General features: G+C 42.4%; 1 protein-coding gene across 3 annotated transcripts in view; it reads right to left on the reverse strand.

The window, feature by feature from the left end:
• The window catches only part of RPS6KA1 (ribosomal protein S6 kinase A1), a 51,087-nt gene that overhangs the window by 15,829 nt on the left and 7,638 nt on the right, over positions 1–27,620 (reverse strand). For 2 of the 3 annotated variants that reach the window (XM_081335039.1, XM_081335038.1), the window contains exons 1-9: positions 19,434–19,668; positions 11,522–11,638; positions 11,295–11,376; positions 10,882–10,962; positions 9,235–9,314; positions 6,969–7,075; positions 4,624–4,661; positions 4,335–4,477; positions 1,453–1,523 (exon numbers count right to left, since the gene is read on the reverse strand). In XM_081335039.1, the coding sequence (XP_081191165.1) occupies positions 1,453–1,523; positions 4,335–4,477; positions 4,624–4,661; positions 6,969–7,075; positions 9,235–9,314; positions 10,882–10,962; positions 11,295–11,376; positions 11,522–11,638; positions 19,434–19,586 (872 nt within the window). In that variant the 5' untranslated portion in view covers positions 19,587–19,668. Of the gene's footprint in view, positions 1–1,452; positions 1,524–4,334; positions 4,478–4,623; positions 4,662–6,968; positions 7,076–9,234; positions 9,315–10,881; positions 10,963–11,294; positions 11,377–11,521; positions 11,639–19,433; positions 19,669–24,222; positions 24,274–27,620 lie in introns of those variants that run through there. The other variant, XM_081335040.1, reaches the window with a different exon arrangement.

A 27,620-nucleotide genomic window follows, 5' to 3' on the forward strand; every position in this document is an offset into this window, starting at 1 on the left:
TATTTATATACCGCCCTTCTCCCGAAGGACTCAGGGCGGTGAACAGGGCAGATATATAAAAAATACAAAAATACAAAAGTTAAAAGAAAATTAAACATATGCCCAACTAAAAACAGTAGATACATATATTAAAAATGACAATAAAAACCCAACCCATCCCCCATCAGGCCAGGCCGGCTTGTTCAAATAAGAGTGTCTTCAGATACCCCTCAAAGGCCTGATTTAATACAAAGCAGGGGCCACTATCTATAATCCCTGAAACAATTTCATCTCTGAATCAAGTGATGGTTTCCACTTGTATCAGAGGTAGGCAACTTTTGGGGCCCACTAGGGATTGTGAAAGTCTCTTTTTATATTTGCACACAAACACAAAATTTATCCTGAAGTGGGGAGTCGAGTGAGGGAGTTGAAGGGGGAGGAGTGGCAGAACCTGAGAGTTAAAAGAGGGATCAGCCGAGAATCCCTACGTAGCCGCAAGCCAGCTAAGTCCAACCTTCCTGGAATTCCGTTGACCCTTATCTAACTCCAAACAGGTGCTAACCATGAGTTGAGAATATTCCTGAGCATAGCAATAAATCAGCTTGTTTGGACCTTCATGCGTGGACCTGGTCTTTCACGTCTGACTTTTGCCTATTTATCTAATGGCTTCCATGGCCAGGTGCATCCAGTTATAAAACAAATATTTATACAAGAGAAAATGGTGGGGATATTCACCATCACTTTCACAACTCCAGGATGGTTTCTATATCTGTGTCAGCTTTTTTTTCTTCTGCCCCCCCAGCTCCCCCCATAAAACTACAAAGCACTGGGCTGAGGGCAGCTTCCAAGCTTGCCTTCTAATAATGTCAATATAGTCTGTGGGATCGAACACGTTCCCAGAAACAAAAACGATGCTGCAAGGGTTTTGCAGCCTCACTTCAGTAAATAAACACATTTCCTGAAATTAAAGTCAAGTACAGCAGAGCCTAGCAGATGCCAAGGCACATTGGCATCCATAAACACCCTGATGACTAGGTCTCTCCCATGCTGCTGTGCATCTGGAGAAGATTACAGCTTGTCTCCATATGTCCAGCTTCTTGTGAGAAATGAAATTCAACATATTTAAAGAGCACTTGGATCAGCACAGTTGGAACGAATCCACCATTTTGTGGCCATGAGATTGGCAGTCAATAGTTCGGGGGGGGGGGGTTATGGAGATTATATTGGCTTCTTTTAAAGCAAATATCTCAACCTCTCCTTTTGGTGTTTTGACAGTAGCCAGGATGATCAACAAATTTCCTTTTAACTACGGATATAAAATCTATTAAAGCTTAGAGGGACAAGTATATAAAAAAGCATCAAATAACTTCATCAGCTTTGATCTCTTTACAAACAGACACTTTCCAAAGCAATTCACCAACCAAGGGTCAACCTGAGGCAAACCCTCTCCGGGATCTGCATGCTGAGACTCACTTGAGAATGAGTGTCATTGTTTCCTTCCTGTCCTTTCCTTGGAATGGCAGGGCCCCTGTCAGCATCTCAAACTGCAAGGAACAACACACAAGAAAATCAGCGAGCCAGGCAGTTCCAGCAACAGCACTCACCATTGTTATTTTCTTTAGAACACAGAACATAAAATAATAGGGTTGAAAAGGAGCTTGGAAGTCTTCTAGTCTAACCCCCTGCTCAAGCAGGAAGCTTTATACCAGGGGTCTTCAAACTCGGCCCTTTTATGACTCGTGGACTTCAACTCCCAGAATTCCTCAGCCAGGCACGCTGGCTGAGGAATTCTGGGAGTTGAAGTCCACGAGTCATAAAAGGGCCGAGTTTGAAGACCCCTGCTTTATACAATTCCAGACAAATGGCTGTCCAGTCTCTTCTTTAAAACCTTCAGTGATGGAGCAGCCACAACTTCAGGCGGCAAGCTGTTCCAGTGACTAATTGTTCTCACTGTCAGGAAATTCCTTCCTTATTTCCAGGCTGGATCTCTGTTTAATGATCTTCCACCCATTACTTCTTATCCTGCCCTCTGGTGCTCTGGAGAATAGATTGACCTCCTCTTCTCTGGGAGTGCCCCTCAAGAACTGGAAGACTGCTATCGTTCACCCAAAGTCTTTCTCTTTATTAGACCACACATACCTAGTTCCCTCAATCGCTTATCATATGGTTTAGCCTACAGACCCCTCATCATCTTTGTTGCTCTTCTCTGTGTTCTTTATAGGGTCTCAGCATCTTTTTGTATCACAGGGACCATAGCTGGATGCAATATTCCAAATGTAGTCTCAGCAGTGCATTTCCTCGTTTTGAGTTTTACATCCAATGTTGCTTTTGCTACCCAAGGAAGCAAAATGACTTCACCCTGGCTCACCAGATGGGAAGGACCCTTCTTATTGGTCGGGACAAAAGCAGACCATGCCAACATGCAAGACATGCCTGTAGCATCGCCTTTGTTTGCCGTTGGTCTGTTTGCATTAAGCATCAGTCTCCTTAAAATAGTTAAGCATCTAACCCCAATTCCTTCTGATCGACAAGCTCAGTTAAGTGAAGTTTGCCCCATTTTACGACCTTCCTTGCCACAGTTGTTAAGCGAATCACTGCACTTGTTAAGTTAGTAACACAGTTGTTAAGTGAATCTGGCTTCCCCATTGATTTTCCTTGCAGGAAGGTCGCAAAAGGTGATCACATGACCCCGGGACCCATCATAAATATGAGTCGGTTGCCAAGCATCTGACTTTTGATCACATGACCACGGAGATGGTCCTAAATGTGAAAAATGGCGATACGTCCCTTTTTTCAGTGCCGTTGTAACTTTGAACGGTTGCTAAATGAACTGCTGTAAATCGAGGACCACCTGTACTACTTAAGGAGCTTCTCCTCCATAATTCAAATCCAATAGAAACTGATCGGTTTCAAGTCAGGCCACTTTTGCAGATAATCACCACAAGAGGGCAGCACGTTTTCAGCTAAAGACCATCCTTGCTTGGATTGCAGGTGCTTTTACAAAACCAAAGGATTCCAAAACTCTGCTCAGGGGCTCTGCTGCTTGAGCTGATTTCAGGGGATCTTAGGTGTGGTGTGGCGGATCCCAGGAGGACCATCTAGAGAGTTTAAAATACCTTATTGGAGCAGGACTTCCACGTCACTACCCAGACCTGTTCTAATGTCTCATCAGTCTTACTCACTGGAAGTCGCACTCTTAATTTAACATTATCCATCAAGACAGAATGGCAATGCCCTGTTCGGGGGAGGGGGGAGGGGAGAATGTTTTTTAGGTTATTTATTTATTAAACTGCCCACTAACTGAAGCGCTCTCTGCAATTTGCACTAAAACGTGCTCAGAAATACAAGTTAAAACATATGCAATTTAATAAAAAATAAAAAATACCACGTAAACCAGGCAGCTGCAAGGCAGTCATTCAAACACTAAAGCAAGATGAGCTAAAATACAATTAAAAGCCTATTAAAAAAAGCTGGGAAAATAGCAAAGTCTTGACTTGAAACCAAAACAATGTGGTGAGCTGAGCCTCTCTGTGGAGGGAGTTCCATAAATGGTGTCCCACCACAGAAAAAATCCCTCCCTCCCCCCCGGGTAGAGATCCACCTCACCTTCTTTGGGGAGGAGATCTGAAGAAAGGACTCAGGAGCTGATCTTAAAAGTTGGGGGCATTTCTCTCCTGCTCCAGGATTACAGCCGGGTGGACTTCAACTCCCCACCCCCCCATTGTATCATTACAAGGCCTACAGCAGACATTTTTTTGGTAATATATGCCCCGGCTTGCTTAGCAACTAACTGCCAAGGAATATTCAGAAAGGTATTTCCATAGGCATGTTAACTAGCAGTGGCAGGATAAAATTGGATTTAATTTACTATCCATTTGTCAAACCACTAAAGATTGACCAGCCAGCTCTGGGAAGCAGCAAATGCCTCTGCAATCTTTCCGGGGGGAAAAAAGCCTCTTGTGACACTGATGAATGCTCCTATTGTTGACCAGTCAGTGCTTGAGAAGATAAAAATTAAGCAACGCTACCCCTCTTGGACCGAAATCAATTTACTTGCAATCCATTTCCCAACCTGGGTTTCATACCAAATTAGCTTGGGTCACCTTCCCTGAATAGTCTTCTCCACATCCCCCTTTCAGGGCAAACAGTGATCCAAGAGAAGGTCTTCTCGGTGGCAATGGTCAACCTCTACAGTTGGTTGTTTTCTGATTCCAACGCACTTGCTAGTGGACATTTAGCTTCGAGGTTTCAACCTGCTATCCGCCTATTTCTACTTTATCTTTCGACTAAAGACGGAGGCTGCCAGCTCTCTGGGAGCATCTGAGGTAGTAGCAAACTGACAGAGGGAACTGTACCATTAATACTCCGTAGGACCACCAGTCTGCACTCTGGGTGTGTCCCTGGCGATTCACTACTTCTGGTGCCATGTACTCCACGGTTCCGCAGAAAGAGTAAGCCTTCTTCTCGTGATCAATGGCTTCTTTGCTTAAACCAAAGTCTACAAGAGAGACAAGAGTTGGGGAGGGAGCAAGGTAAATTGATGGTGGGGAATGAAGAGCACCAGAAAAGAAGGGAAAGGATAGGTCGTGGTTTTTTTTTTAATCAAGTTCAAGAAATAACAAGAAGAAATAGGAGAGCGTATACCTGTAAGTTTGATATGTCCTTCATCATCTAGGAGAATACTGTGAAAGAAAGAAAAATACACAATTGAACACAACAAATAAGCTACGGTAGAATAGCTGAAATAAAACCAGGAAGTAAACGCGACTAAACATCGGCTTCCAAAGCAGAATGCAACTGCATTCCTAGAAGACCGAGACTAGAGGTAGCCAATATTGCTAGTTGGAGCCTAATCGTTGAAATCCATCATGAGGGAACTCACATTTTCAAGTTCTCAACCTGCTCTCCAGTCTAGGAAGCCAATAAGGCAACCACAACAGAGGGTTGACCAGGTTGAAATCTCCCTTGTGTCACAGAAGCTCTCTAGGGATTTGGGGCCAATCTCTCTTAGCCCAAGAGTCCAGGTGGTGCATTGATGAAGATGTTAGACTAGGAGCAGGGAAACCTGGATTCTACAGGTATTCCTCGACTTACAACCATTAGTTTAAAGACTAATCAGAGTTATGATGGTGCTGAAAAGAATAACTTATGATTCTGTCCTTCCACTTACAATTATTGCGTGGTCATGTGACCAAAACTCAGGTGCTTGCAACCAGCATGAATTTGTGACAGTTGCAGCATCCTGGGATCACATGATCACCCCTTGTGATCTTCCCAGGGTGTTTCCAATAAGTCAATGAGGAAAGCTTAATGACCAGGTTGGAATCACTTAACAACCATGGCAAAAAGACCTGCAAAATAGAGTGCAACTCACTTGTTGACCACATCGCTTAGCAACGGAGGTTCCGGTCATAAGCCAAGGACTATCTATATTCATTTTACAGCCATAGAGGCACACTGTGTGACTTCAGGCCAACTTCTCCCTCTTGGTCCAAAAGCCAATATGGCAAAGGTGTTGGATTAAGAACAGGAACACCAAGGTTTACGTTCTTTTTCAACCATGTAAGGACCCAAGAAGCTTTGGGCCAGTTGCAGCCTATATCACCTGATATTGGTGAGTGTAGGAGAAGGAGTGGTAGAACCTGGGGGCGGAGTTAAGAGGAATCAGTCTAGAATCCCTGCATAGCCACAAACTATGTCCAATCCCCTCAAGTGGCATTTCCCCTTATCTAACTCTAACTCTAACTGACCATTAGTTGAGGAGGTTCCTGTGTATAGGCTGTTTAGCAATAAATCAATTTAATCGGACCTTCATGTAAAGGCCTGGTCTTTCATGCCTGACAAGAGGGTGCTATGTATGCCACCTTTAACTCCAGGAAGATGGGAAAAGTGGAATACACATTTACCAAGCCCATAAATAAAATAAGGAAATGAGAGGACTTGTCAATAATTAGGATTAATGAAAAATCTTTGCAGAGGAAGAGTGAAGCAGAGCTAGAGGGCAGAAGGTTGGGGAAAGCTGAATTGTGCAGGAACTAACGGTTTTCTTCTAAAGATGTAGGCTTGGCTTGCAGGATGGAGAATTTCACTTGTATTTTCTCCACTGGGACCACAAACTGGGGTGATCCGATACGTTTTTGGTTTTGCAACTGGACAGGCTGCAGCAGTTTGGGTCACAGTGGAGCTAATTGAAGGTGGTTATATCATAATTTGGGAGGTGGACATGGTTAAAGGGCCAGGGCCCACTACTCAGTACATCTCCCAGGAAGCCCCAAAGTAATACGATGATATCACTGGAAAGGGCAGAAATAAAACAAAATATTTTAGCTTTTTTTTTGCACGGGGAGGATAGAGATGAGAAAAATACTGAAAGATAGACCCCCCCAAAAAGGTGAAAAATGAGAAGAAGTCGCTGAAGAGCAAATCACTCCAAGCACATTGAAACACACACACACACACCGCTCCCATTTGGGGGTGATTGTTTATGTTCTGGAGAAGCTCAGGGTAAGACAGAAGTGATTTAGCCCCTGTAGGCCTATCTTTCTTTTAAAAAAAGGAAACAAAAATGCATTGACAAAATTGAACATTTAGCGACCAAATCACAAGGGTGTAATCTCTGGCTTCTGGAGGGCCGTAATGGGATACTGGGTAAGGCCTAAGGTTGCCCAATTCTCATTCAAAGCATTGCATTTCGCCAGCATTCTTATTGTAAGCCGAAACCACCCCAGAGAATTATGTTGTTCTCTTACATTCCTTCTAGCACTGATGACATTACCTAGTTTGGTAACGAAACGTCTGCAAGAAAACCACCAAGCACAAAGAACAGCACTGGCCCCACAGTTCAACCCTGAGCTACGAACTACGTCATATGGATGAGTTAAAGGTCTCTTGAGTGTCCATTGAGTAAGCCCATCTACAGCCAACGTGTATTTGCCACCCAATAAGATCCCTGGAGGAAGCCAGTCAATGAGCTTCTGGCCAGGGCATACTTCTCTGGCTTGAGGTCCCTGTACACGATTCCCAAGCGATGCAAGTGGCCAAGTCCTAACGCCAGTTCTGCAAGGTAGAACTTCACATCTTCCTCTGTGAACATCACCTGAAAGAAAGAGAGAACTTGCCCGTTCAGGTCAAGCAATATCGAAAAGAAAAGCAAGACTATCTATATGCAGATAGTCCTTGACTGACAACCATTTCTTTAGCAACTCTTTGAAGTTTACAATGGCACAGAAAAAAATGTGTCTTATAACTGTTCCCCACACTTATGATCATCGCAGCATCCCCATGGTGATTAAAACTCCGGCGCTTGGCAACCGACATGTATTTACAAGGGTTGCAGTATCCCAGGTCACATGATCACCATTCTGTAATCTTCCCAGCTGGCTTCCAACAGGCAAAGTTAGTGGGGAAAGCTGAATTGCTTAAAGACTTCCTGATTCACTGAACAACTGCAATAATTGGCTTAACCCATTATGGGAAAAAGGTCATAAAATTGGGCGCGATTCATTTAACAATCACCTTGCTTAGCAATGGAAATTCTGGTCCCAACTGTGGTCATAAGCTGAGGATTAGTACTCCACGAGGGAGTAGAACAGGGGTCTTCAAACTTGGCAACTTTAAGACTTGTGGACTTCAACTCCCAGAATTCCTGGCTGAGGAATTCTGGGAATTGAAGTCCACAAGTCTTAAAGTTGCCAAGTGTGAAGACCTCTGGTGTAGTGCTTGTGTGTGTGCAGGACCATATACAGGAAGGGTCATAAAAGTCAAGAGGGCAGCTGTGATGGCCAGAAAAAACCCCACTGCTTTCTTACGTACTGCGTAGAGTTGTGGTTGTCAGCTTGACCTTCTTAACCCTTCCCATAATGTCTGCATCTGTGACTATAAGGCTGTTGAATAAAGGACAACTCCGTACTTTGAGTTGAATTCTGCACTGTGAGAATCCCTTTCCTTTTTTCTTTTAAACAATGTTCTTGACTTCTTTATGTGATGCACTGATTGGATTAATCACAAACCCGATTTCTCAGCAATGACTCTTTTTTTCTGATATTTCTGTAATGGGGGGGGGCAGGCTGAGAAGGGCAGAATTCTTAGAATACAGTTATTTTCTGGAACACAAGATCAAGATTTGCATACAACTTGTTTGTTGTTACAGAAACTGGGCTGTCTTTCACCAAAACCTGTGTCTTGCATCCTGGACCCATTGCCAGCATGATTAACTCGAGAACCCAACCCACTCTCTCCATCTTTTTTCTATCTGTTTTGTTAAAGCTCTGTAGTCTACTCACTTGCCTCTATTTTACAGGCAGGTGATAGAAAATGCATCAATTTTAAAAGCATTGTTAGAAGTTGCTAAGCAGCTGGAAAGAAGGGGGAGAACAGGGTAAAGAGAACAGAGTCTTCATTGAAAGCTATTCTGTTTTTCCCCTGTTACAAGTAGTCCCCAACTTATGTCTGCATTTTGGGCGCTCAACAATCGGTCCCCATTTATGTCTGTTGTAGCACCCCGCAATCACGTGACCGTGATTTATGATCTTTTTGACAGAAATCAATGTTTGCTTCCAGTTTCAGGCAACAACCACCCCATACCAAATCATAGGCTCGCTTAATGACCATGGTGTTCGCTTAATGACTGCTGCTAAAAAGGCTGTAAAATGGGTCTGGTCGGGTGGTGACTGCTTTATAACTATCATGATTTACAATCGTAATTGCAGGACTCAATTACGGTCATAACTCAAGGACCATATGGTACCTCCTTGCTCAGATGGCCCTTTCTGTTATGCCATCGGGACCTCCCCCCCTTGCATTTGCTGCCCCCTGCCCAGCCCCAAGATATCCAGGTGCTGTGTATGAAGACAAGAGACTGTTAAGCAGGCACTACTATTTCTCAGTCCTTTGGCTGCACTTGAGAGGAGATGATTTGGTACTACAGGAGTCTATCAAGCCACTGCTGAATGCCAGAGTTTCAGAAAAGTTTAAAGGCTCAAAGTTATATTTTTTGCAAGGGAAACACAAACAGAATTATTACCAAATAGATATAACTGGAATTGAAGGAACAGTATTCATTCTATTTGTGATTCTCACCAAGCTGGCTGAGGAATTCTGAGAGTTGAACTCCAGTCCTCTTCAAATTGCCAAGGCTATATAGGACCTTGTTCTGATCAATGGTGCCAGTATCCTGACAGTGATGCATCTACACTGCAAATTCCAAAATCCAATATCCAATAGCCAGTAAGTTATGTGGCATGCGAATACACTCACCTCTTTGGAAAGGCGCATGAAGAGGTCCCCTCCTCTGAGAAAATCGAGGATGAGGTACACTTTCCCTTCTGTTTGGAAAGCTGAAATGCAAGGCAGAGAACAGAGGTCAGCGTTCCCTAAATAATTGTGGCAGCCTTCTGGTATGGTGGCCCCTGCATCATGGAAGTTGGGATAGGCCGAGTCAGCTGAACTTGAGGCATTCTTCTCTAAACTGCATGGCTTCCAGATGGGTGATCCTCAACTCCCCAAATTCTCAGAAATGGCTATGTTGACAGGGGCACTCTAGGAACTGAAGCTCATGGTGAAAATACATATGCAATGACATCAGTGATGCCATACATACAGTCCTCGACTTACGATTACAACTGGAACCAGAAACAATGTGGTTGTTAAATTGTATTGTTCTATTAGAGGGGTGTCAAATTCGCAACGTCATGTGATGTGTCGTGACATATCGCAACTTTTTTGCCATTGCCGGCAATGGGGTGGGCACGGTTTTGCTATGATGCATCCGGCCCGCGGGCCGGATGTTTGACACCCGTTCTATTATCTTACTTTTGTTCTATTTACACTCTTTTCATTTCTTCCTTTTTATTGTTCTAAGCCGCCTAGAATAGCCTCATGGCAAGACAGGTGGCAAATAAATTTAACAAACAAACAAACAAATAAATAAATGAGTCATCACAAGACCACAGCTGATTTTATGACTGTTTTGCTGTGGTGGTTAAGCATGACTGTTAAGTAAATCTGGCTGCCCCTGTTGACTTTGCTGATTGGAAGCCAGCTAGGAAAGTTGCCAATGGTAGTCACATGACCCTGGAACACCACAACCATTGTAAATACAAGCCAATTGCCAAGCACCTAGACTGCAATCACGTGACCACAGGGACGCTGCAACAGTCATAAGTGTGAAGACCACTCATAAGTCACTTTTTTTCAGCACTGTTGTTATTTTGAACAACTGCTAAATGAATGGCTGTAAGTCAAGGACTACCTGTATATATGATGACATCATCATGCAAACATCATCATTATAAATTTGTGGTGCCTGTGGCAAGTAGTTTAATGTTAGTATGACAAGGTTATTTAAGCTCCTGTCATTTGTTCCTCCTAGTCCCACATCCAGAGATGCCCATGTGAGCAGTTTCTTTTAAACTTTTAATCAGCTTTTGTTGCAACATATTTGAAATATATATTGCTTTGCATGGAAAATTCCTAACATATTAATTTTGTGCTTTTAACTTTCTAAATTTTGTTTCTAAAAATTGTATTAGAGTTCATGTGTACTTGCTTGAGCAGAAAAGCAGAGCATGCTGACCCAAAATCTTTTCTGCATATTATATAAATCGTGGCAACTTTAAGACTTGTGAACTTCAAGCTCCCAGAATTTCCCAAGAATTCTGAGGAATTGTGGGAGTGGAAGTCCACAAGTCTTAAAGTTGCCAAGTTTGGAGACCCCTGTAGTTAATAAATAAATGCCTCATCCAGCTGCATCTATGCTCGCAGAGTTTGAGAATGTTGAGTAATTGTCATCTTTTTATACTCTGCCCAGCAAAGCCCCACAAGGTAGCCTACAAAAAAATATATATAACCTGCCTGTGACCTATATTGCTCCCCCAAATCAGGAAAACAAATTCTTGTACTCACCATAATGGAGTTTCACGATGAATGGGTGGTTTACTTCAACAAGAATATCTCTTTCCATTTTGGTCCTTACACGATCACGCACTATCAACAGAGAAGAGACCAATTCAGTGGAGTAAAGCTAAAAAAATGCACAGTACTAGCCCACATGAAACTCAAAGCCTGCAACTCTTGGGCCATATCAGTGAAGCACAGAGGTCTTATAAGTTGATCAATTGTTTAAGAGAACATTATCAAATAGAGGTTTGAGCCTTGTAACTATGCTGGCTGAGGAATTCTGGGAATTGAAGTCCATAAGTCTTAAAGTTGCCAAGTTTGGAGACCCCTGGGCTAGAGGAAAACCAAACTAATGAATGTCCCTCACGTATTCTGCTGGCCAATACATTTAGATTCATAAGCCTGTAGGACCACCTCACCTTTCAGAGTTGCCTTCTTGAGGACCTTCATGGCATAGAGGTGGTTGTTATCCGGTGGGGTGATTTTTCTGACAAGGAAGACCTGTGCAGAAAAGGTCTAGATGAGAAACAGCAACACATCTAGCAGAATTGGGGGGGGGGGGGGGAAACAGAAATGGGAAGTAGTTTTGGAGCTAGGTAATATAAACACACATAGTTTACATCAACTATGAAATATATAGCCTCACCTTGCCAAAAGAGCCCTGTCCAAGAACTTTAAGGAGCTCAAACTGAGACGGGTCAGCCTTCTCGGATCCTTCTTTCACAAGATATGTGATTGTATATTCTTGGACAGAACCTTCGTTCTGAATGCGAAGGAAGGAAAAGGAAAACAAGAACCGGGTAAGCAAGGCACACACACACATGAAGACAATAACTGCAAATAGAAAGAGAACAAGCATCCGAAGATGCACATTGGCTCCAGGTTTACAAAAAGTATGCAAATTCTTGTGACCCTAAGAAACAGCCAGATGTTAGTAACAATACCTACTTTTATAGACTTGTAGTGAATTGATTGAACTTGTGTGTATGAAAATGCTTTGAGCATTTAAGAAAAGAAGGCAGGAACATTCAGTGATAAATGAGAGACATATCAAGGCCGAAAGAAAGCACAAAGTCAGATAGAGGAGTGTGTGTGTGTGGGGGTTTCATCCATTTAGCTTATGTTACTATGTGACCCCTTCTGCCCACAGGCAAACAGGAACACAGTGGGTTTTTTAAAAAATGAATTCTATTTTGCATTTCTTTTATTTCTTCTAGTTCAGAGACCAGGTGCACTATGCCAAAGTAGGTAACAATAAGCTGCAATTAGAATTAGAGGGCACCAAGCTGCAATTTTAAAACAAGCTTAGGTAAATGCATCTGTTTCTGTTTCCCTAGAAAGGGTTGATATAAAGGTTAAGCGGGACAGGCCTCTGGCTGTGGCACAACATTTAGAAAGGGCAATTTTGGGAAGATTGTACTTTTGATCAGCATCAGTAAAGTTGACCAAAAGCTTGCCTTAAACCTACCACTGGAAAATCTTATTGGCACCAGATATAGCAATGGTGTGGAAGGTCTCTAGAGTAGGGGATCTCAGCCTTGGCAACTTTAAGACTTGTGGACTTCAACTCTCAGAATTCCTCAGCCAGCTAGTTGAAGTCCACAAGTCTTAAAAGTTGCCAAGGTTGGAGACCCCTGCTCTAGAACAGGGGTGTGCAACCATGGCAACTGTACAACCTATACAACCCAGAATTCCACAGGCCCTATAGCTACCATAGTCGCCCACCCCTGCTCTAGGGCTATCTTTGACTCCAGGTGGTGAAGCTTAGCCTCATAGGCTGACCTGGCAGATGGCTTCAGTTTCTGAAGAACTCTGAGTACTTAGATGTCCAACTAAAAGGTCCTATATTGCCTCAGATCAGTGGTGGGATTCAGCTGGTTCTCACCACTTCAGCAGAACCGGTAGCTACTTTTGTTGCCCAGGCCCAGAATGGACTTCCAGAAGCGGCATCCACACAGAGAACCGGTTGTTCACCTATCTGAATTCCACCACTGCCTCAGATTAATGTCATGTCTGTGGCAGTGTAAAAAATAAAAATCAGGTCATGTCAGAAGGAGTCAATTCGTTGATTTCATTATGTGCTATCACAGTGGGATTGTCCTTTTCAATAACATAAAAGATTATCCTGGAGAAACTCTTATCTCCATCTGGTGGCTTTCGGGCTTTGTAATAGTGGAACCACTGCTACAGTAATTGAGTCCCCTTACCCTTCTGTTGGTTGTCCTCTTTATTTAGTTCTATTTTTCCCTGCATTATACACTTCTCAATAAAGATAGGTCTTTCAATAATGTATATACAAAATGTGATAATTTGAAAATAGTAATTTATGCCTCACAGGAGAACTACGGACTGCTTTGTTCTGTGAGCCATTTGTTTTATTTCCCCCCCCCCTGGTTATCTATAGAGTTCTCGGGAGTCTTCTGCAACACCAAAGTTTTAAAAAGTCAATACTCTTCCTCGCCCGCTTCGTCAAAGTTTCACTTTCACTTCTATTTCAATGTCACAACTTAAACTGATGCCTCTGTGATTATGACTTTTGAAGGTATAGAAGCATCACAGCATCTGCGTATCTTCTCCAAGGACTTCATTGTTATCCTTTCAAGTGCTGGCATGGGTAAAGCGTAAGAAAGATGATCTTGATGAAAATATGGAACAGCCATTTCCTCCAACGCGTTTTTTTAAAAAATCCAGAGCAACAAGATAATATTCAGAAGCCGCTCAAACAGTGGCCTCCCTGATTTACTGGAGAATAAAAAAAGGGAAGGAGGTATAGCACAATCATACTTACAGGGTCCTGCTATATATTATAGTAAATGCTAATAAAGATAATTTTAGCCTTCCTGTGGAGTTGATTTCCTGGTCTGGTCTACCTAGTGGGTAGACTAATAATCTGTATCACATTTCTACTCCGTGAGCTGCATTGGCTTCCAGTTGCCCTCTGGGTGAGATTCAAAGTGCTGGTAATGACCTATAAAGCCCTAAATGGCTTGGGTCCGGGACATTTGAGGGAACACCTGCTGCCAGCATCAAGTTCCCTTCGTCCAGTGCGCTCGCAGAGGGAGGGTCTTCTCAGGGTGCCGCCGGTAAAAGATTGCTGGCAGATAACACCCAGGGAGAGGGCCTTCTCTGTGGGTGCGCCTGCCCTCTGGAACCAGCTGCCCGTGGAGCTCAGGACTGCCCCTGACCTGCGTTCATTCCGCCGAGACCTGAAGACTTGGCTCTTTCAGCTCTCCGGCCCAGGCTGAGAATTTTAACTGGGGTTTTATTTTCAGGGATAATTTAATCTTTTAATTAAATAATAATAATAATAATAATAATAATAATAATAATAATAATAATAATAATAATAATAATAATAATAATAATATAAAGTTGGAAGGGACCTTGGAGGTCATCTAGTCCAACCCCCTGCTCAGGCAGGAAACCCTATACCATTTCAGGCAAATGGCTGTCCAGTCTCTTCTTAAAAACTTACAGTGTTGGAACATTCACCACTTCTGTTGTTCCACTGGTTAATTGTTCTAACTGTCAGGAAGTTTCTCCTTAGTTCTAGGTTGCTTCTCTCTTTGGTTAGTTTCCATCCGTTGCTTCTTGTCCTGCTTTCGGGTGCTTTGGAGAATCATTCTCTTTTAACTTTGTATTTTATATTGATGTGATTTTAAAATGCCCTGTAAACCGCCCTGAGTCCTTCAGGAAAGGGCGGTATATAAATCTAATAAAATCTAAATCTAAATTTCTTGAATGGTAGTTCTTTACTGTTGACAGTTAAAAGTCAGAAGTTATCTACCACTCCAATAACTTTATTTTCAGTGCTGGTTGCTGGACCTGTTGATCAGTTGGGATTTCTTTATATTTAACTTTAACTCTAGAAACTGAAGGCTTGATTTTGGCTGCTTAAGCGTTAAGCTATTCAAACTAATCCCATCCAGTGCAGATTGTGCCAGACGCAGAAGAAACAATAGATCATATACTCAGCTTGTGCAAGGAGATCACACAAACTGATTATAAACAAGTCAAAATGATTCACTGGAACATCTGTAAAAATTATCATGTGCCAGTAATGAAAAAGTGGTTTAAAATAAGTAGATTAAAATATTGTGGAATTTCCAAACATAAACTGACAAAAGACTTGGATCATAACGTAACTGATTAGTTGCGGTTGAGAAGAAGAAAGTCTGGATAATTGATGTGGCAACACCAGAAGATAATATAGTATAGAAGACAAAGATTTACAGAAGATTACAAAATATCACATTCTGAAAATTGAAAGATTATGGTATAAACGAACTGTGGTGTTTCCAGTGATTATTGGCATATTGAGTGACCTACAAATATTGGATGACGTGTAGAAAATCTGCATATTGGCAACATTTCCATCTGTCAGATACAAAAAGCCACACTGCTTGAATCTGCATGTACAATACACCAATTCATTGTGTCATCCTTGGTTCTTAGGAAGAGCTCAATACATATGAAGGACAACACTAGCTAAAGAACTGTCAGCTGTGATTTCACATTTTTGTGTATATAATAATATTTTTATTATTTTTAACAATTTTTTTTAATGAAATGTGATTGTGGGCAATATTTGTTGTTTTCATTGTACATGCACATGGTAGAATTGCAAGCTGCTTAATGCTGTCTGATAACTGGAACAGCATATCAATGTAAAAAATAAAAAAATGAAATTGTTGCATTCTTGCTTGGAGCATTTTATCCATGAAAAGCCAGAAAGAAAATTTAGAAATAAAGAAGTCTCTGCATCGGATAGAGACCTAGATTTATGCTCCTCCAGTTTTTTGTTTCCTTGTATCCTAAAAGCTTGAAAAAAATATCCCTTCTCCTTCTTTCTCCTTTTAAACTACATTTATATTTATCTAGTGCAGGGGTAGGCAACCTTGGTTCTTTTATGACTCGTGGACTTCAACTTCCAGAATTCCTGAACCAGCATGGCTGGCTCAGGAATTCTGGGAGTTGAAGTCCACGAGTCATAAAAGAGCCAAGGTTGCCTACTCCTGATTTCTAGTGCCGGGTTCCTAAATTCTATGCTGATTGGGGAATTCTGGGAATTGAAGTCCACAAGTCTTCAAGTTGCCAAGTTTGGAGACTTCTGATCCAGTGAATAGTAAAGATGCAGGTGAGCTTTTTGGCCTCCTGTCTTTAATAACAACATTCCCAACTCTGGACCTCCACAGAGGTGTGCATTTTGTATACATACAAACGTATCTTCATATCACTTTATGCATCTGGCAAAGCAAACAACATATTGGCCACCCTATGAGTCTTGAAAAGCTCCAGAGTCCTGATCCACACAGTTGACAAGTTGCCAGATCCACAACCTGATAACTTGCAAGCATTTGCTCTTTTCCTCTGATCCCATATGCGTGTTTTCTGCTTCCTATTCCCCACTCAAAACATCGCTCTTTTCTTTTGCCATCTTCTTCTCATTCCTTTGGGTGGGTGGCAAAGAATGGGAATGTTTATGCCATCTAAATTACCCACTGTATCGCAAACACAGGCTCGGGTTTCTTGCAAAACACAGTTTGTGTGGCTGGCACAAACACCACAGGCATCCTGCCAGCTTCCCCAAACCATCTGTTCAGCCTCCTGAGCTGTTCGGTAGACCCCCACCCCCACCCCCATCCCTTGGAAGCCTTTGGCCCAGCAATCCTTCCTTTCTGCCTGGGGGAGATTGAGACGGTGCCAGTGCTTGCAACTGGCATGAGCTGAAAAAGCCTTGCCTAGAATCAGATTCCAGTCAAAAACATGCTTCCTATTGGAATCCTAAGAAGGAGTAAGTAACCTCAAACTACACTCACAGAGGATGGTGGGGGACAGTTTTGCTGATGACCAAAAGGATGGGGAACACTTTGCCGAGTACCACTTATAAAAGTCCTGGGCAGTGTGGAACTGTTTGAGCAAGACCAGGTAGAGCCAAGTTCAATTCCAGCATTAGCCAAGGAAGTTCCCCTGGATTTGGGGCCAATTACGTTTTCTCAGCCCAACCTGATTCATAGGGTGGTGGTTAATGAGAAAAGTTGATAGAGCACGGGTGTCAAACTGCCGGCCCACGGGCCGGATGCGTCATGCCAAAACCATGCCCACCCCAGCTCCAGCAATGGGGGGAAAGCCGCAATACGTCGCGACACGTCACGTGACATGGCGAGTTTGACACCCCTGTGATAGAGGGTTTGTTTGTTGCCTTGAGTTGCAGAAGGAAAGGCAGGGTATATATCTAACTATGATTACTATAATAGAAAAAAACCCCTCAGAAACTTAGAAATGGTTCTGCTAGGTCAACAAAGGCCACCCTAGTTCAGCATTTTTCAGTGAATCAGAGATTTGGAAAAGGCCATTGGAGTACCTTCTGCTCCAGACGAATTAAGTACCTTCTGCCTCTGAATTGAGGCATTCCTAAGAAATACCTCCAGAAATCTTATAGATAGGATGTGAAATTAAGAACTCATTCCCAAAGTGATATACTATCCATGATCATGCCAACATCTATTAACTATCACAACTAATTAACTGCTTATGGACACCAAGTCATGGTTTTTTGACTTTCTTGAGAAAGCTGGAATCAATCTTGCAGTTGATCCAAGGCTTGTTTGCCCAATTCCTGGTATGATTTCCTTCATATTTTTGCCAGTTTTATTTCATCTCCCTCTGAATTGATTAAAGGCCTAGACAGAACACAAAAACTAGCCAGGGAACAAACCAGATATCTAAACCATGACATCATTACTCCACTACATAATTACTCCTTATCAGTAAGTCAATAACAACATATGATGCCAAACTGTGGTTAGCTGTCGTGAAAACAAACCATAATATAAACACTGATTTTCTTCTCACATTACACTAACCCAAAACCAAACTTTATAATTTAATCTGTATTTACTATGAAGTCATAACCATATCTAGGAAAGTATTAACTAGAATACTTTTTAACCTGAGCATCTTCTAGAGCTGTAGACTACAATACCAAGAATCCCGAGCACTGGCTATACTGGTTGAAGGATTCTGGGGTCCACACAACTAGAGGGTTTCCAAATTGGGGCAAAGGAATTCTAGTTTTTTGCAGAAAATAACTCTTTCCCAACTTTTGCCTGAGGTCATTGTGGGCAATGAATGTTGGCTGCATTTCTGCAGAAACGTCCCTGGGGACACAGAAAGAAAGCTTCCTCAAGCAAACTACTGTGATAATTTCCAGAAATATGATGTGTGTAAGCCATCCCAGGAGTTCATCCAGGTCAAGATGAACTGGCTGGTGAATTCTGGGAGTTGAAGTCCACAAGTCTTCAAGTTGCCAAGGTTGGAGACCCTGATCTACAGTATTCCTCCTTCCCCAGCTAACATCCACCAAGTGTTAGACTATAACTCTCATCATTTGTCCAGCCACTGTGGGCTAACTTAGGATGAAGGCAGTTGCCATCAGATATATCCAGATGGCACCAGGATGAAGCAGTCTCATCCGTATTCAACCCAGAAAGTTTTGCAGCTTCACTTGAAGATGCCAAGGATTGCTCTGCTTGTGAGCTTTGCCCTTTCCCACTTCAGCTGGCACAGCCTCTTCAGTCAAGTAGCCTTAGTCTACTCCTGTGGCCATTCAAGCTTTTTCATTGCCTGTCTTCAATCATTTCTGTTTGTCTCACAAGGTTGGACAGGGTGGAGATTTCCATGCCTCCTCTATTAAGCAAGAACTGAGTTTACAAAACCAACCAGCTGATGTTCTTTGTTGGATGACATTCTGGTAAAGTAATATTATTCTTAACATGACAAATTTCCACATGTCTAGTTCAACGTATCTGAGAGACAGATTAGGTTTACTGAAAGTGCTATGCCACAATCCAACAACACCTCTATTAAATGAAGCAACAGTAGCATGGAATTACGGTAAGGACGTTTCTGGAGCAAACTCTAAACATCCTTGTCAAATTAAGTTAAGGTCGCATGGAATGAATTCTGTAGCAATCCGTCAGACATGCACAATCAGACCCCACATGTACAGCATAAACTAGCCGCTTCATTGCTCAGTGCCTATTTCACAGCAATCTTCCCAGACTGGCAGTTGCCCCTGGGAAAGGCTAGAGATAAGATCCAAAGAGGTCAGATTTGCCTTCTTGTGTCTACTTAATGATTCCAGACTGATTCCCCACTTGACCTCTCCTCCTGACTGGGACCGTCTCTCTCCAACACAACCATGATACATCTAGCCCAACTGTTCACCTAGAATGAAATTTTGGTCTACGTTCCTCATCACTACAGTTTTTTTTCCAGGCTGTTATCCTTTTATTGCACTAGTGGAGAAGTCCCACAATTTCAAGCCACTTTGCTAAAGAGCAACAATTGTAAAAGCTACAGGTCAAGATACCCAGAACATGCCAGCCTGGAGAAAGCTGAAATAAAGACCCTCCTATACAGCTGAGAGAACTACTCAAAAGAAGAATTTTTCCAAGCCACCCCACCATTCATCCCTGAAGTTGCCTTGTTGCCCCAACAAATGAGCAAACAAGCAGACATGCGTAACCAGAGAGGAATTGGCCTGCACTACTAACCGGTTTACTGACATTGCTAGCAGAAATCAAGGGCAGATTGCAGGCTTCGGCACGCCGTTTCCCCAGAGCCAACTGTGTGAGAAAGGCAAAGAGGCAAGGAATCTTGAGCTGCTTAGCCATTTCCACTGTCCCATCCTGGTCAAAACAGCCCATCTCCAGCTGCAAGGTCTCTATGGGAACATGGTTGAAGACTGCAGGAAAGCCATCCGATCAGGCACACTTGATTTCACAGAGGACTAGCTACCACCATAAAAGCAAACCCACCGGAAGCGCGGGGGCTGCTTAGCTGTCAATGCAAAGAAGGTTAAAACAGAGCTTCCTGCCTGCATCTCTTTTGTACCATGAGTTGTGGTATGTAAACGTGAAACACTTCAACTCTCTCACACCCCGGTTTTATTTTTATTTAAGACCAAGCTTTTACCCACAACTTCAGTGATTTTACTCCCTGAAAGAGTTAATTTCCTCTCCAATAACAGCAAGATTTAGTCGCTTATTTCAGGATTAAGCAATGGGATGAACCTGGGCAGTGGTTTGCTCTCCAAGCTTTCCATTTAGCTCCCAAACATTTCGTTACCAGGCTAGGTATCATCATCCCTGGGGCTTCAGTAGAATTCTCTTGGTCTAGTCTTCTTTAGCTTATATACATTCAAGCTAAAGAAAAGATAGAACAAGACAATTCTATTGAAGCCCCAGGGATGATGATACGTAGCCTGGTAACGAAATGTTCGAGAGCTAAACGGCAAGCCTGGAGAGCAAACCACTGCCCAGGTTCATGCTTCATCCTGAACGGGTGTGACTGGCCGTTCGTTTGGTGCTCTCTTTAAATTCTGAGAAGTTGGTTGGTTCCACTGTTGATTGGTCGCTCGAATAGGCAACCCCTGGTTTGCATGTGTCCACAAGCACCCTGTATGTGCTCACTTGATTCCCTGAAATTGTTCCAGTGACATTTGGCATTAGAACGGGCAATTTTTGGTTGACACCATTTTTTTTCCTATTTTTTTTAAAGCATGTACAGTAAATGGTTGAAGAAGGAGAGTGCAAAAGTTGGGTTGAAACTTAACATTAAGAAAACCAAGATCATGGCATCCGGCCCTCTGAATTCCTGGCAAATAGATGGGGAAGAAATGGAGGTAGTGACAGATTTTATTTTCCTGGGCTCCAAGATCACTGCAGATGGGGACTGTAGCCAAGAAATTAAAAGACGCTTGCTCCTCGGGAGGAAAGCCATGGCAAATCTAGACAGCACACTAAAAAGCAGACACATCACCCTGTCAACAAAAGTGCGTATAGTCAAGGCTATGGTCTTCCCAGTTGCAATGTATGGCAGTGAAAGCTGGACCATAAGAAAGGCTGAGCGCCAAAGAATTGAAGCCTTTGAACTATGGTGCTGGAGAAGACTCCTGCGAGTCCCTTGGACTGCAAGGCGATCAAACCGGTCAGTCCTAGAGGAGATCAACCCTGACTGCTCTTTAGAAGGCCAGATCCTGAAGCTAAAACTCAAATACTTTGGCCACCTAATGAGAAGGAAGGACTCACTGGAGAAGAGCCTAATGCTGGGAAAGATTGAGGGCAATAGAAGAAGGGGACGACAGAGAATGAGGTGGCTGGATGGAGTCACTGAAGCAGTAGGCGTGAGCTTAAATGGACTCCAGAAGATGGTAGAGGACAGGAAGGCCTGGAGGAACGTTGTCCATAGTGTCGTGATGGGTCGGACACGACTTTGCAGCTAACAACAACAACAGTAAATGGTACGGAAAGCTCTCTCAGGACCTCACTGTTGTTCTCAAGAATGCTTCTTCCTTTCCCCCATGGCCCCAGAAACATCTGTAGGAATAAAAATAACACAAATAGGGAACCATGGCAGCACAGACAAAACAGAACACTTTCATGGGCAGAGCATTTAACTTCTTGGGAACTCCAGCTTCCCTATGCTCTTTTTAAAAGAAGGTGTTTTTCCCCCGTTTGTCGGTTGAGAAACTAAGCTTCAAAATAATGTGGGCAAGATCTGGAGTTCTTCCAGAAATAAGACAAGCTGCCCCTGAAAAGTCAGACTGCTTCTGTGTGTCTTCTTGACCTTAATCCTGGTTTTTTAAGGAAGGAGGGAAAGATGGAAGAAGGAATGGGTGGGCAGGGATGGACAGAGGTTGTTATAGAGAGCCTCCCCATAAAATTCTGCACTGTCCTTAGTGCTCTCTGAGCTTGGTGGCCATCAGGCTCAGAACTCAGAGAGCACCAAGGACCCTACAGTTCAAACCCAAACTACCAATATTCTCTTCTATTGGTACCATAAACTTCTGCTGTGTGGTAGGGTCACTGGATGACAAAAGCAACCCCAAGAACATCTCAGAAACCAGAAATACAATGTTATATCTTGGCACATGTAGATCAGTATATAGGAAATATGGCAGGGGGATGGAGGCAAATAAGGAAGTCTGGATATCTTAGAACAATTTCATGTTTCAGCTTTGAGGGCTCTTCCCCTATGCCTATTTTTGGACCCTTGGAGACTCTGGTCTACAGTTCTGTTATTTGAATTCTAAGTTGGGTTGTGCTAAGATATCCATCATGCATGGATGGATCTGTGGATGAGAGGGCTGATCTGGACATGTATAAGTGAGACCTAGTTGAAAGCAGAGTGAAGGATTCAACTCTCACAGATGTACCATCCTGGATTTCAAGAGTGGCATCAGACACGTCTCCAGGACAGCACTGAAAAACACTGTGCACCCTTTCCTAGATATGAATGGCCCTGACTTTGAGAGCCTTTAGTAAAGGTAGTCCTTGTCTTACAGCCATTTGTTTAGTGACCATTCTAAGTTACAATGGCATTGAAAGAGCGACTTACAACCGTTCTTTGCATTTATGATTGTCACAGCATCCCCATGGTCATTTGATCAAAATTTGGGCGCTTAGCCACCGGCATATATTTATGACAGTTGCAGCACCCCGGGGGTCCTATGATCATCATTTGCAATCTTTTCAACTGGCTTCCAACAAGCAGTCAACGGGGGAAGCCAGATTTGCTTAACAATCACCGTAGCTCACTTAACAACTGTAGTGATTTGCTTAACAACCATGGCAAAAACGATCGCAAAATTGGAATTCTAATCTCACTTGTGGTCCTAACTCAGAGGTGAGGAACGATGGCCCCTTTATGACTTGTGGACTTCAATTCCCAGAATTCCTGAGCTAGCATGGCTGGCTCAGAAATTCTAGGAGTTGAAGTCCACAAATCATAAAAAGGACATCATTCCCTGCCTCTGCTCAAACTCAAGGACTACCTGTAAACCAGTGAAGAGCTTATTCTTCCCCCAGGCTATTGGGTGAGCCATTCCTGGGCTTCTGGTTCTATGTTTTTGAATTGCTCCAAACACATTATATTGTTTTGACCGTCATGGTTCCGACAAATGAAACCCTTCAAAGAACCTCGAGGCATTGTTTACCTTAAAGAATCTTTATTCGAGTAGCATAGCTTCTGCGTACATAGGCAAAGCCAAAATCTGAATTCCCTCCCCTGAGCACATAGTTCAAGCACAATTCTCTCCTCTAATTAACAGTCATAAATCACATTCTCCAATTAGTTTGAAATGCAGGCTTTCCCTCCTGTTTTCCAACCCACAATTTCTTATCATCTCTTATTTCAAAAACAGTTCTCACACTTTTACAATATTGTTATGTCTAACTCCCATACACATTCCTCCTCCCCCCCCCAGTATCAACTAATTCTAACTCTAATTCTAAGAGTAAAACATAAGAAGGAAAATGGCTGCATCTCCATATGTTGTCAAAGCAAGAGCATCCAATGTTAGCAGTGTTGGTATTGACATTGTCTTTCAAATGGTCTTTATTGTTGGTTATTTTTAATTGACTGTTAGCCAGCCGGAATCATGTGTTAGGTGGTTAGCCATATAAAGTGAATTTAAAAGCCAGCTGGGTGACCTTGGGCCACTGATTCTCTCTCAGCCCAACCCACCTCACAAAGTTGCTCCTATGGGGAAAATAGGAAGAAGAAGTGTTGGATATGTTCGCTGCCTTGAGTTATGTGCAAAAATAATAAAAGGGGGATACAAATAAACAAATAAAAGCTAACTAACTAAAGAAATGCAATTCAGATCTACCATTCACAATTTGGGGTGCTCTATTTTATTAAACGCTCAGAATATGCACAGAAGCAAAAGACTTAATACATTTAAAAGACACCAGGTTATGGAAAGGATGAGTATTTTTTTTAAAAAAATGGTTAATTTATAATGTTTGAAAAGGGAACCACAATTTTAAGGGACATCCACCTACCCACACCAAAGCCCCTTAAGAATATTTCTTTTAAAGGGCCCATGCTAAGATTTTCCAAAAGCTAAAATCACAAGAAATTTAGCATAGGTCCTAGAGTTGCAATCTGCTTCTTTCATGAAATAGTAACCCCACATTTTTAGCAAGGTGCATCAGAATAGTAGATTAGCTTCATCTATCTCGCCAGGCTGATTGGTCTTGAAAATCAGCATCAGTCTCCTCTGGTTTGGGGATGAAGCAAGAACTCAAAATCCTCCCTCCTTTTTCTTTTTACACAAATGCACCAGTCTTCTGCATTTCCAAACATGGGCTCAAACCGAGCATCAAGACAGCCTATAACCTCAGAAGGAAAGAATGCAAAATGTCCTACGTTAATTCAGCTCCAGTCCAGTGCAGAACTACACCACACCAATCAACTCTCAGCATTTGCCCTCTCTGAAAAAGTGAGATGCAAAACAAAGAAACTTTTCTGAGAAGTGGGTGAGAACATAAATCTTACCTTCTCTGTGGTTTTCATGTCTCTCTCAATCCAAGTGGGCTCCCGTTTTGCCTGCAAAATAAACTGGATTTAGCATTTGAGCAGCCAAAACAAGAACAGATAGCCAAATAACTTTTCCCCAAGATCATCAAAGAAGATTAAGACACAGGTGAATTCCTATGGTTTTCAGGTCTGGCTGTGTGGTGCAGAATGCAGGATCTGTTACATTTTAAGTTCCCTTTTTTTAAAAAAAAAATATCTTTATTAAATTTCAAAATCAAACATTAAAATAAAAAATAATATAAAAGGAAAAGGGAATAATGGGAAAAGTTAAAAAGTGACAAAAATCATCAAATATATAATAATAGTGGCCTCTGATTTTTTCAACACAGAAACAATAATACCACCTCTCTCTAAGTTTAAAGAATAATACCAATACTTAAAATATCATAAGATACCAATGCTCAACGTTCTAAAGAACCAATATTCATAGTGCATTCTTGTCTTAATTTTAATTTAATATATATTGTCAAATATGGACAACCATATTATTTTAAATCCACAATATTTCTCTGGTCACCTCAAATCTAATCTTCAAAATCAGAAGTCACACGTTGCTTTTTCTCCTTGTCTTGTACAAAATCTAACAGTGGTCTCAAAATTGTAAGAAATATAAAATGCAGATTTACATTCACAGCTGAATTTCTGTTGCTAAGTAAAACATTTGTTAAGTGAATTTTGCCCCATTTTAAACCTTTCTTACCACACTTGTTAAGTGAATCACTGCAGTTATTACATTAGTAACATGGTTGTTAAGTGAGTTTGGCTCCCCCAGTCACATTGCTTGTTAATAGGTCACAAAAGGTGATCACATGACCCCGGGACACTGTAACCATCATAATTCAACCAGTTGGCAAACATCTAGATTTTGATCACGTGACTATGAGGATGCTGCAATTGTCGTAAGTCTGAAAAACGTCATAAGTCATTTTGTTTACTGCGCGGTGGCTCAGTGGGTTGGGACGCTGAGCTTGTCGATCAAATGGTCAGCAGTTTGGTGGGTCAAATCCCGAGTGCTGCGTAACAGAGTGAGCGCCTGTTACTCGTCCCAGCTTCTGCCAACCTAGCAGTTCGAAAGCACGTAAAAATGCAAATAGAAAAATAGGGACCACTACGGTGAGAAGGTAACAGAGTACCGTGCACCTTTGGCGTCTAGTCATGCCGGCCACATGACCACGGAGACGTCCTCGGACAAGCGCTGGCTCTTCGGCTTTGAAACAGAGATGATCACCAGCCCCTAGAGTTGGAAACGACTAGCACACATGTGCGGGGGAACCTTTACCTTTAAATATCAACAGGTTGGGGGTTACTCGTCCCTGCTTCTGCCAACCTAGCAGTTCGAAAGCATGTAAAAATGCAAATAGAAAAATAGGGACCACTACGGTGAGAAGGTAACAGCGTACCGTGCGCCTTTGGCGTCTAGTCATGCCGGCCACATGACCACGGAGACGTCCTCAGACAAGCGCTGGCTCTTCGGCTTTGAAACGGAGATGAGCACCGGCCCCTAGAGTTGGCAACGACTAGCATGCAAGTGCGGGGGAACCTTTACCTTTACCTTACTGTAAATTTGAATTGCCACTAAATGAATGTTTGTAAGTTGAGGACTACCTGTATTGTCAAGGCAGTCAATTTCACCATCTCGGCTAGCAGCATTAGTTTTAAACTCCATTCTTCCACTGTGGGTCTGTATTCCTCTCTCCATCTCTGTGCATATAGCAAACTTGCATCTTAACCTTCCATTCTGAACGTAACATTTCTGGTCTGTACCGAGGCAGGCACAAAAGGGAAGGGTGACTTCTTCCTTGCCAGAAATGCATCTTGAATCTTACAACCAGAAGCTACTAAAACAAATAGAGTCAGGGTAACCACAGATTAAAGAATCAAGACGGCAATAACAACTTTGCAGCTGAAGCTCTACTTGGATTTTAGGTGGATTGCAGAACTTTGACTGCACTGTTGCAGTGGCCATCTTAACAATTTTGACCATACCCAGCAGACAACTGTAATGGCCAGAAGCTACAGAGTTGGGAATAGGGGTTAGCTAGATATAGTTCTCTTGTCTGGCAACAGGCAACAGATGAAGTCCACAAGTCTTAAAGTTGTCAAGGTTGCAGACCCCTGTCCTATGAAGCCACTTCACTATTTGTGAAGCCGCAAAAGTTTGTTTTTGTTTTGAGAAACTTTGCACACAAAAATGGAAGTAAATATCCTCCCTCCGCCCCAGACATTAGACAAGTTATTTGCCACCCTTAAGAAAAAAAGAGGAGTTTTTCCTTCCAATTGTACAATTCACATACTTGCAATTTACGGCACAGAGAACAGAGAATTCAGTTTTGTTTGTTTGAAGTAACTAATCTTTCCACAGGCGAAAATATTCCCCTTCTAACACTCGGGAGGCAGGGCATATTTTTGTCAAATGCTTCCGGTTGCAAAGCACCCTCGGCTATTTCAGTCTGTACAGGCAGTCCTTGACTTACGACCACAATTGAGCCCAAAATTTCTCTCGTTAAGCGAGACATTTATTAAGTGAATTTTGCCCCATTTTATGACCTTTCTTGCCACAGGTGATCACATGACCCCCAGGACACAGCAACAATCATAAATATGAGTCAGTTGCCAAGCATCTGAATTTTGATCACATGATGATGAGGATGCTGCAATGGTCATAAGTGTGAAAAATGATTATATGGCACTTTTTTCAGTGCCGTTGTAACTTCGGGCAGAAAATGAACTGTCAAGGATTACCTGTACGAACTTTCATAACCTTGGTTTCTCGTCTGGTCTACCATGTAGGGCTAACAAAGCCTCTGCCTTGCTCCAGCAGGGCGAGAGGCCACAGTGAGAACTGGATGTGTTTGTTTGAAATAGGACTTTGGAGCCGAGCAAGCAGGAGATAATTGTGCTTAAATAAAGTGCCTTGATTTCTTGCTCTCTGCAAAGAGCGAGCCCTGGGGACAAAATGACATTTCAATAGCTACTCATGGAAAACCAATCAAGAGTCTGTAGTAGCCTGTAATATCATTGTTATTATTATTATTATTAAAAGTCAGACCAAAAGGCCTCTACACATATGTGAATAGACGGCTATGCCTGTAAACAGACTGTAAAAAGTGCTCACATTTCTTTAGACATTGGAAAGATGCATACATCAGTTCATGCACAAGAGTTTCCTTATGCAAACAGAAGTATTCTCCTCTTTCACATCTCTCTTCAGCAATTTGGAGAGGAACCACCTGGGAACACGAGTAGTAGAAATTTATTCTACGAATTGTTAACCAATGTTTCAACAGAAGAGAAGTTGATTAGAGGAGCACGTCCTTCTGACTAGCAGCCAGAAGACACTATGAAAACTCCTTAAT

The sequence above is a fragment of the Vipera berus genome (assembly GCF_964194415.1).
Source record: "Vipera berus genome assembly, chromosome: 9".
NCBI lineage: Eukaryota > Metazoa > Chordata > Lepidosauria > Squamata > Viperidae > Vipera > Vipera berus.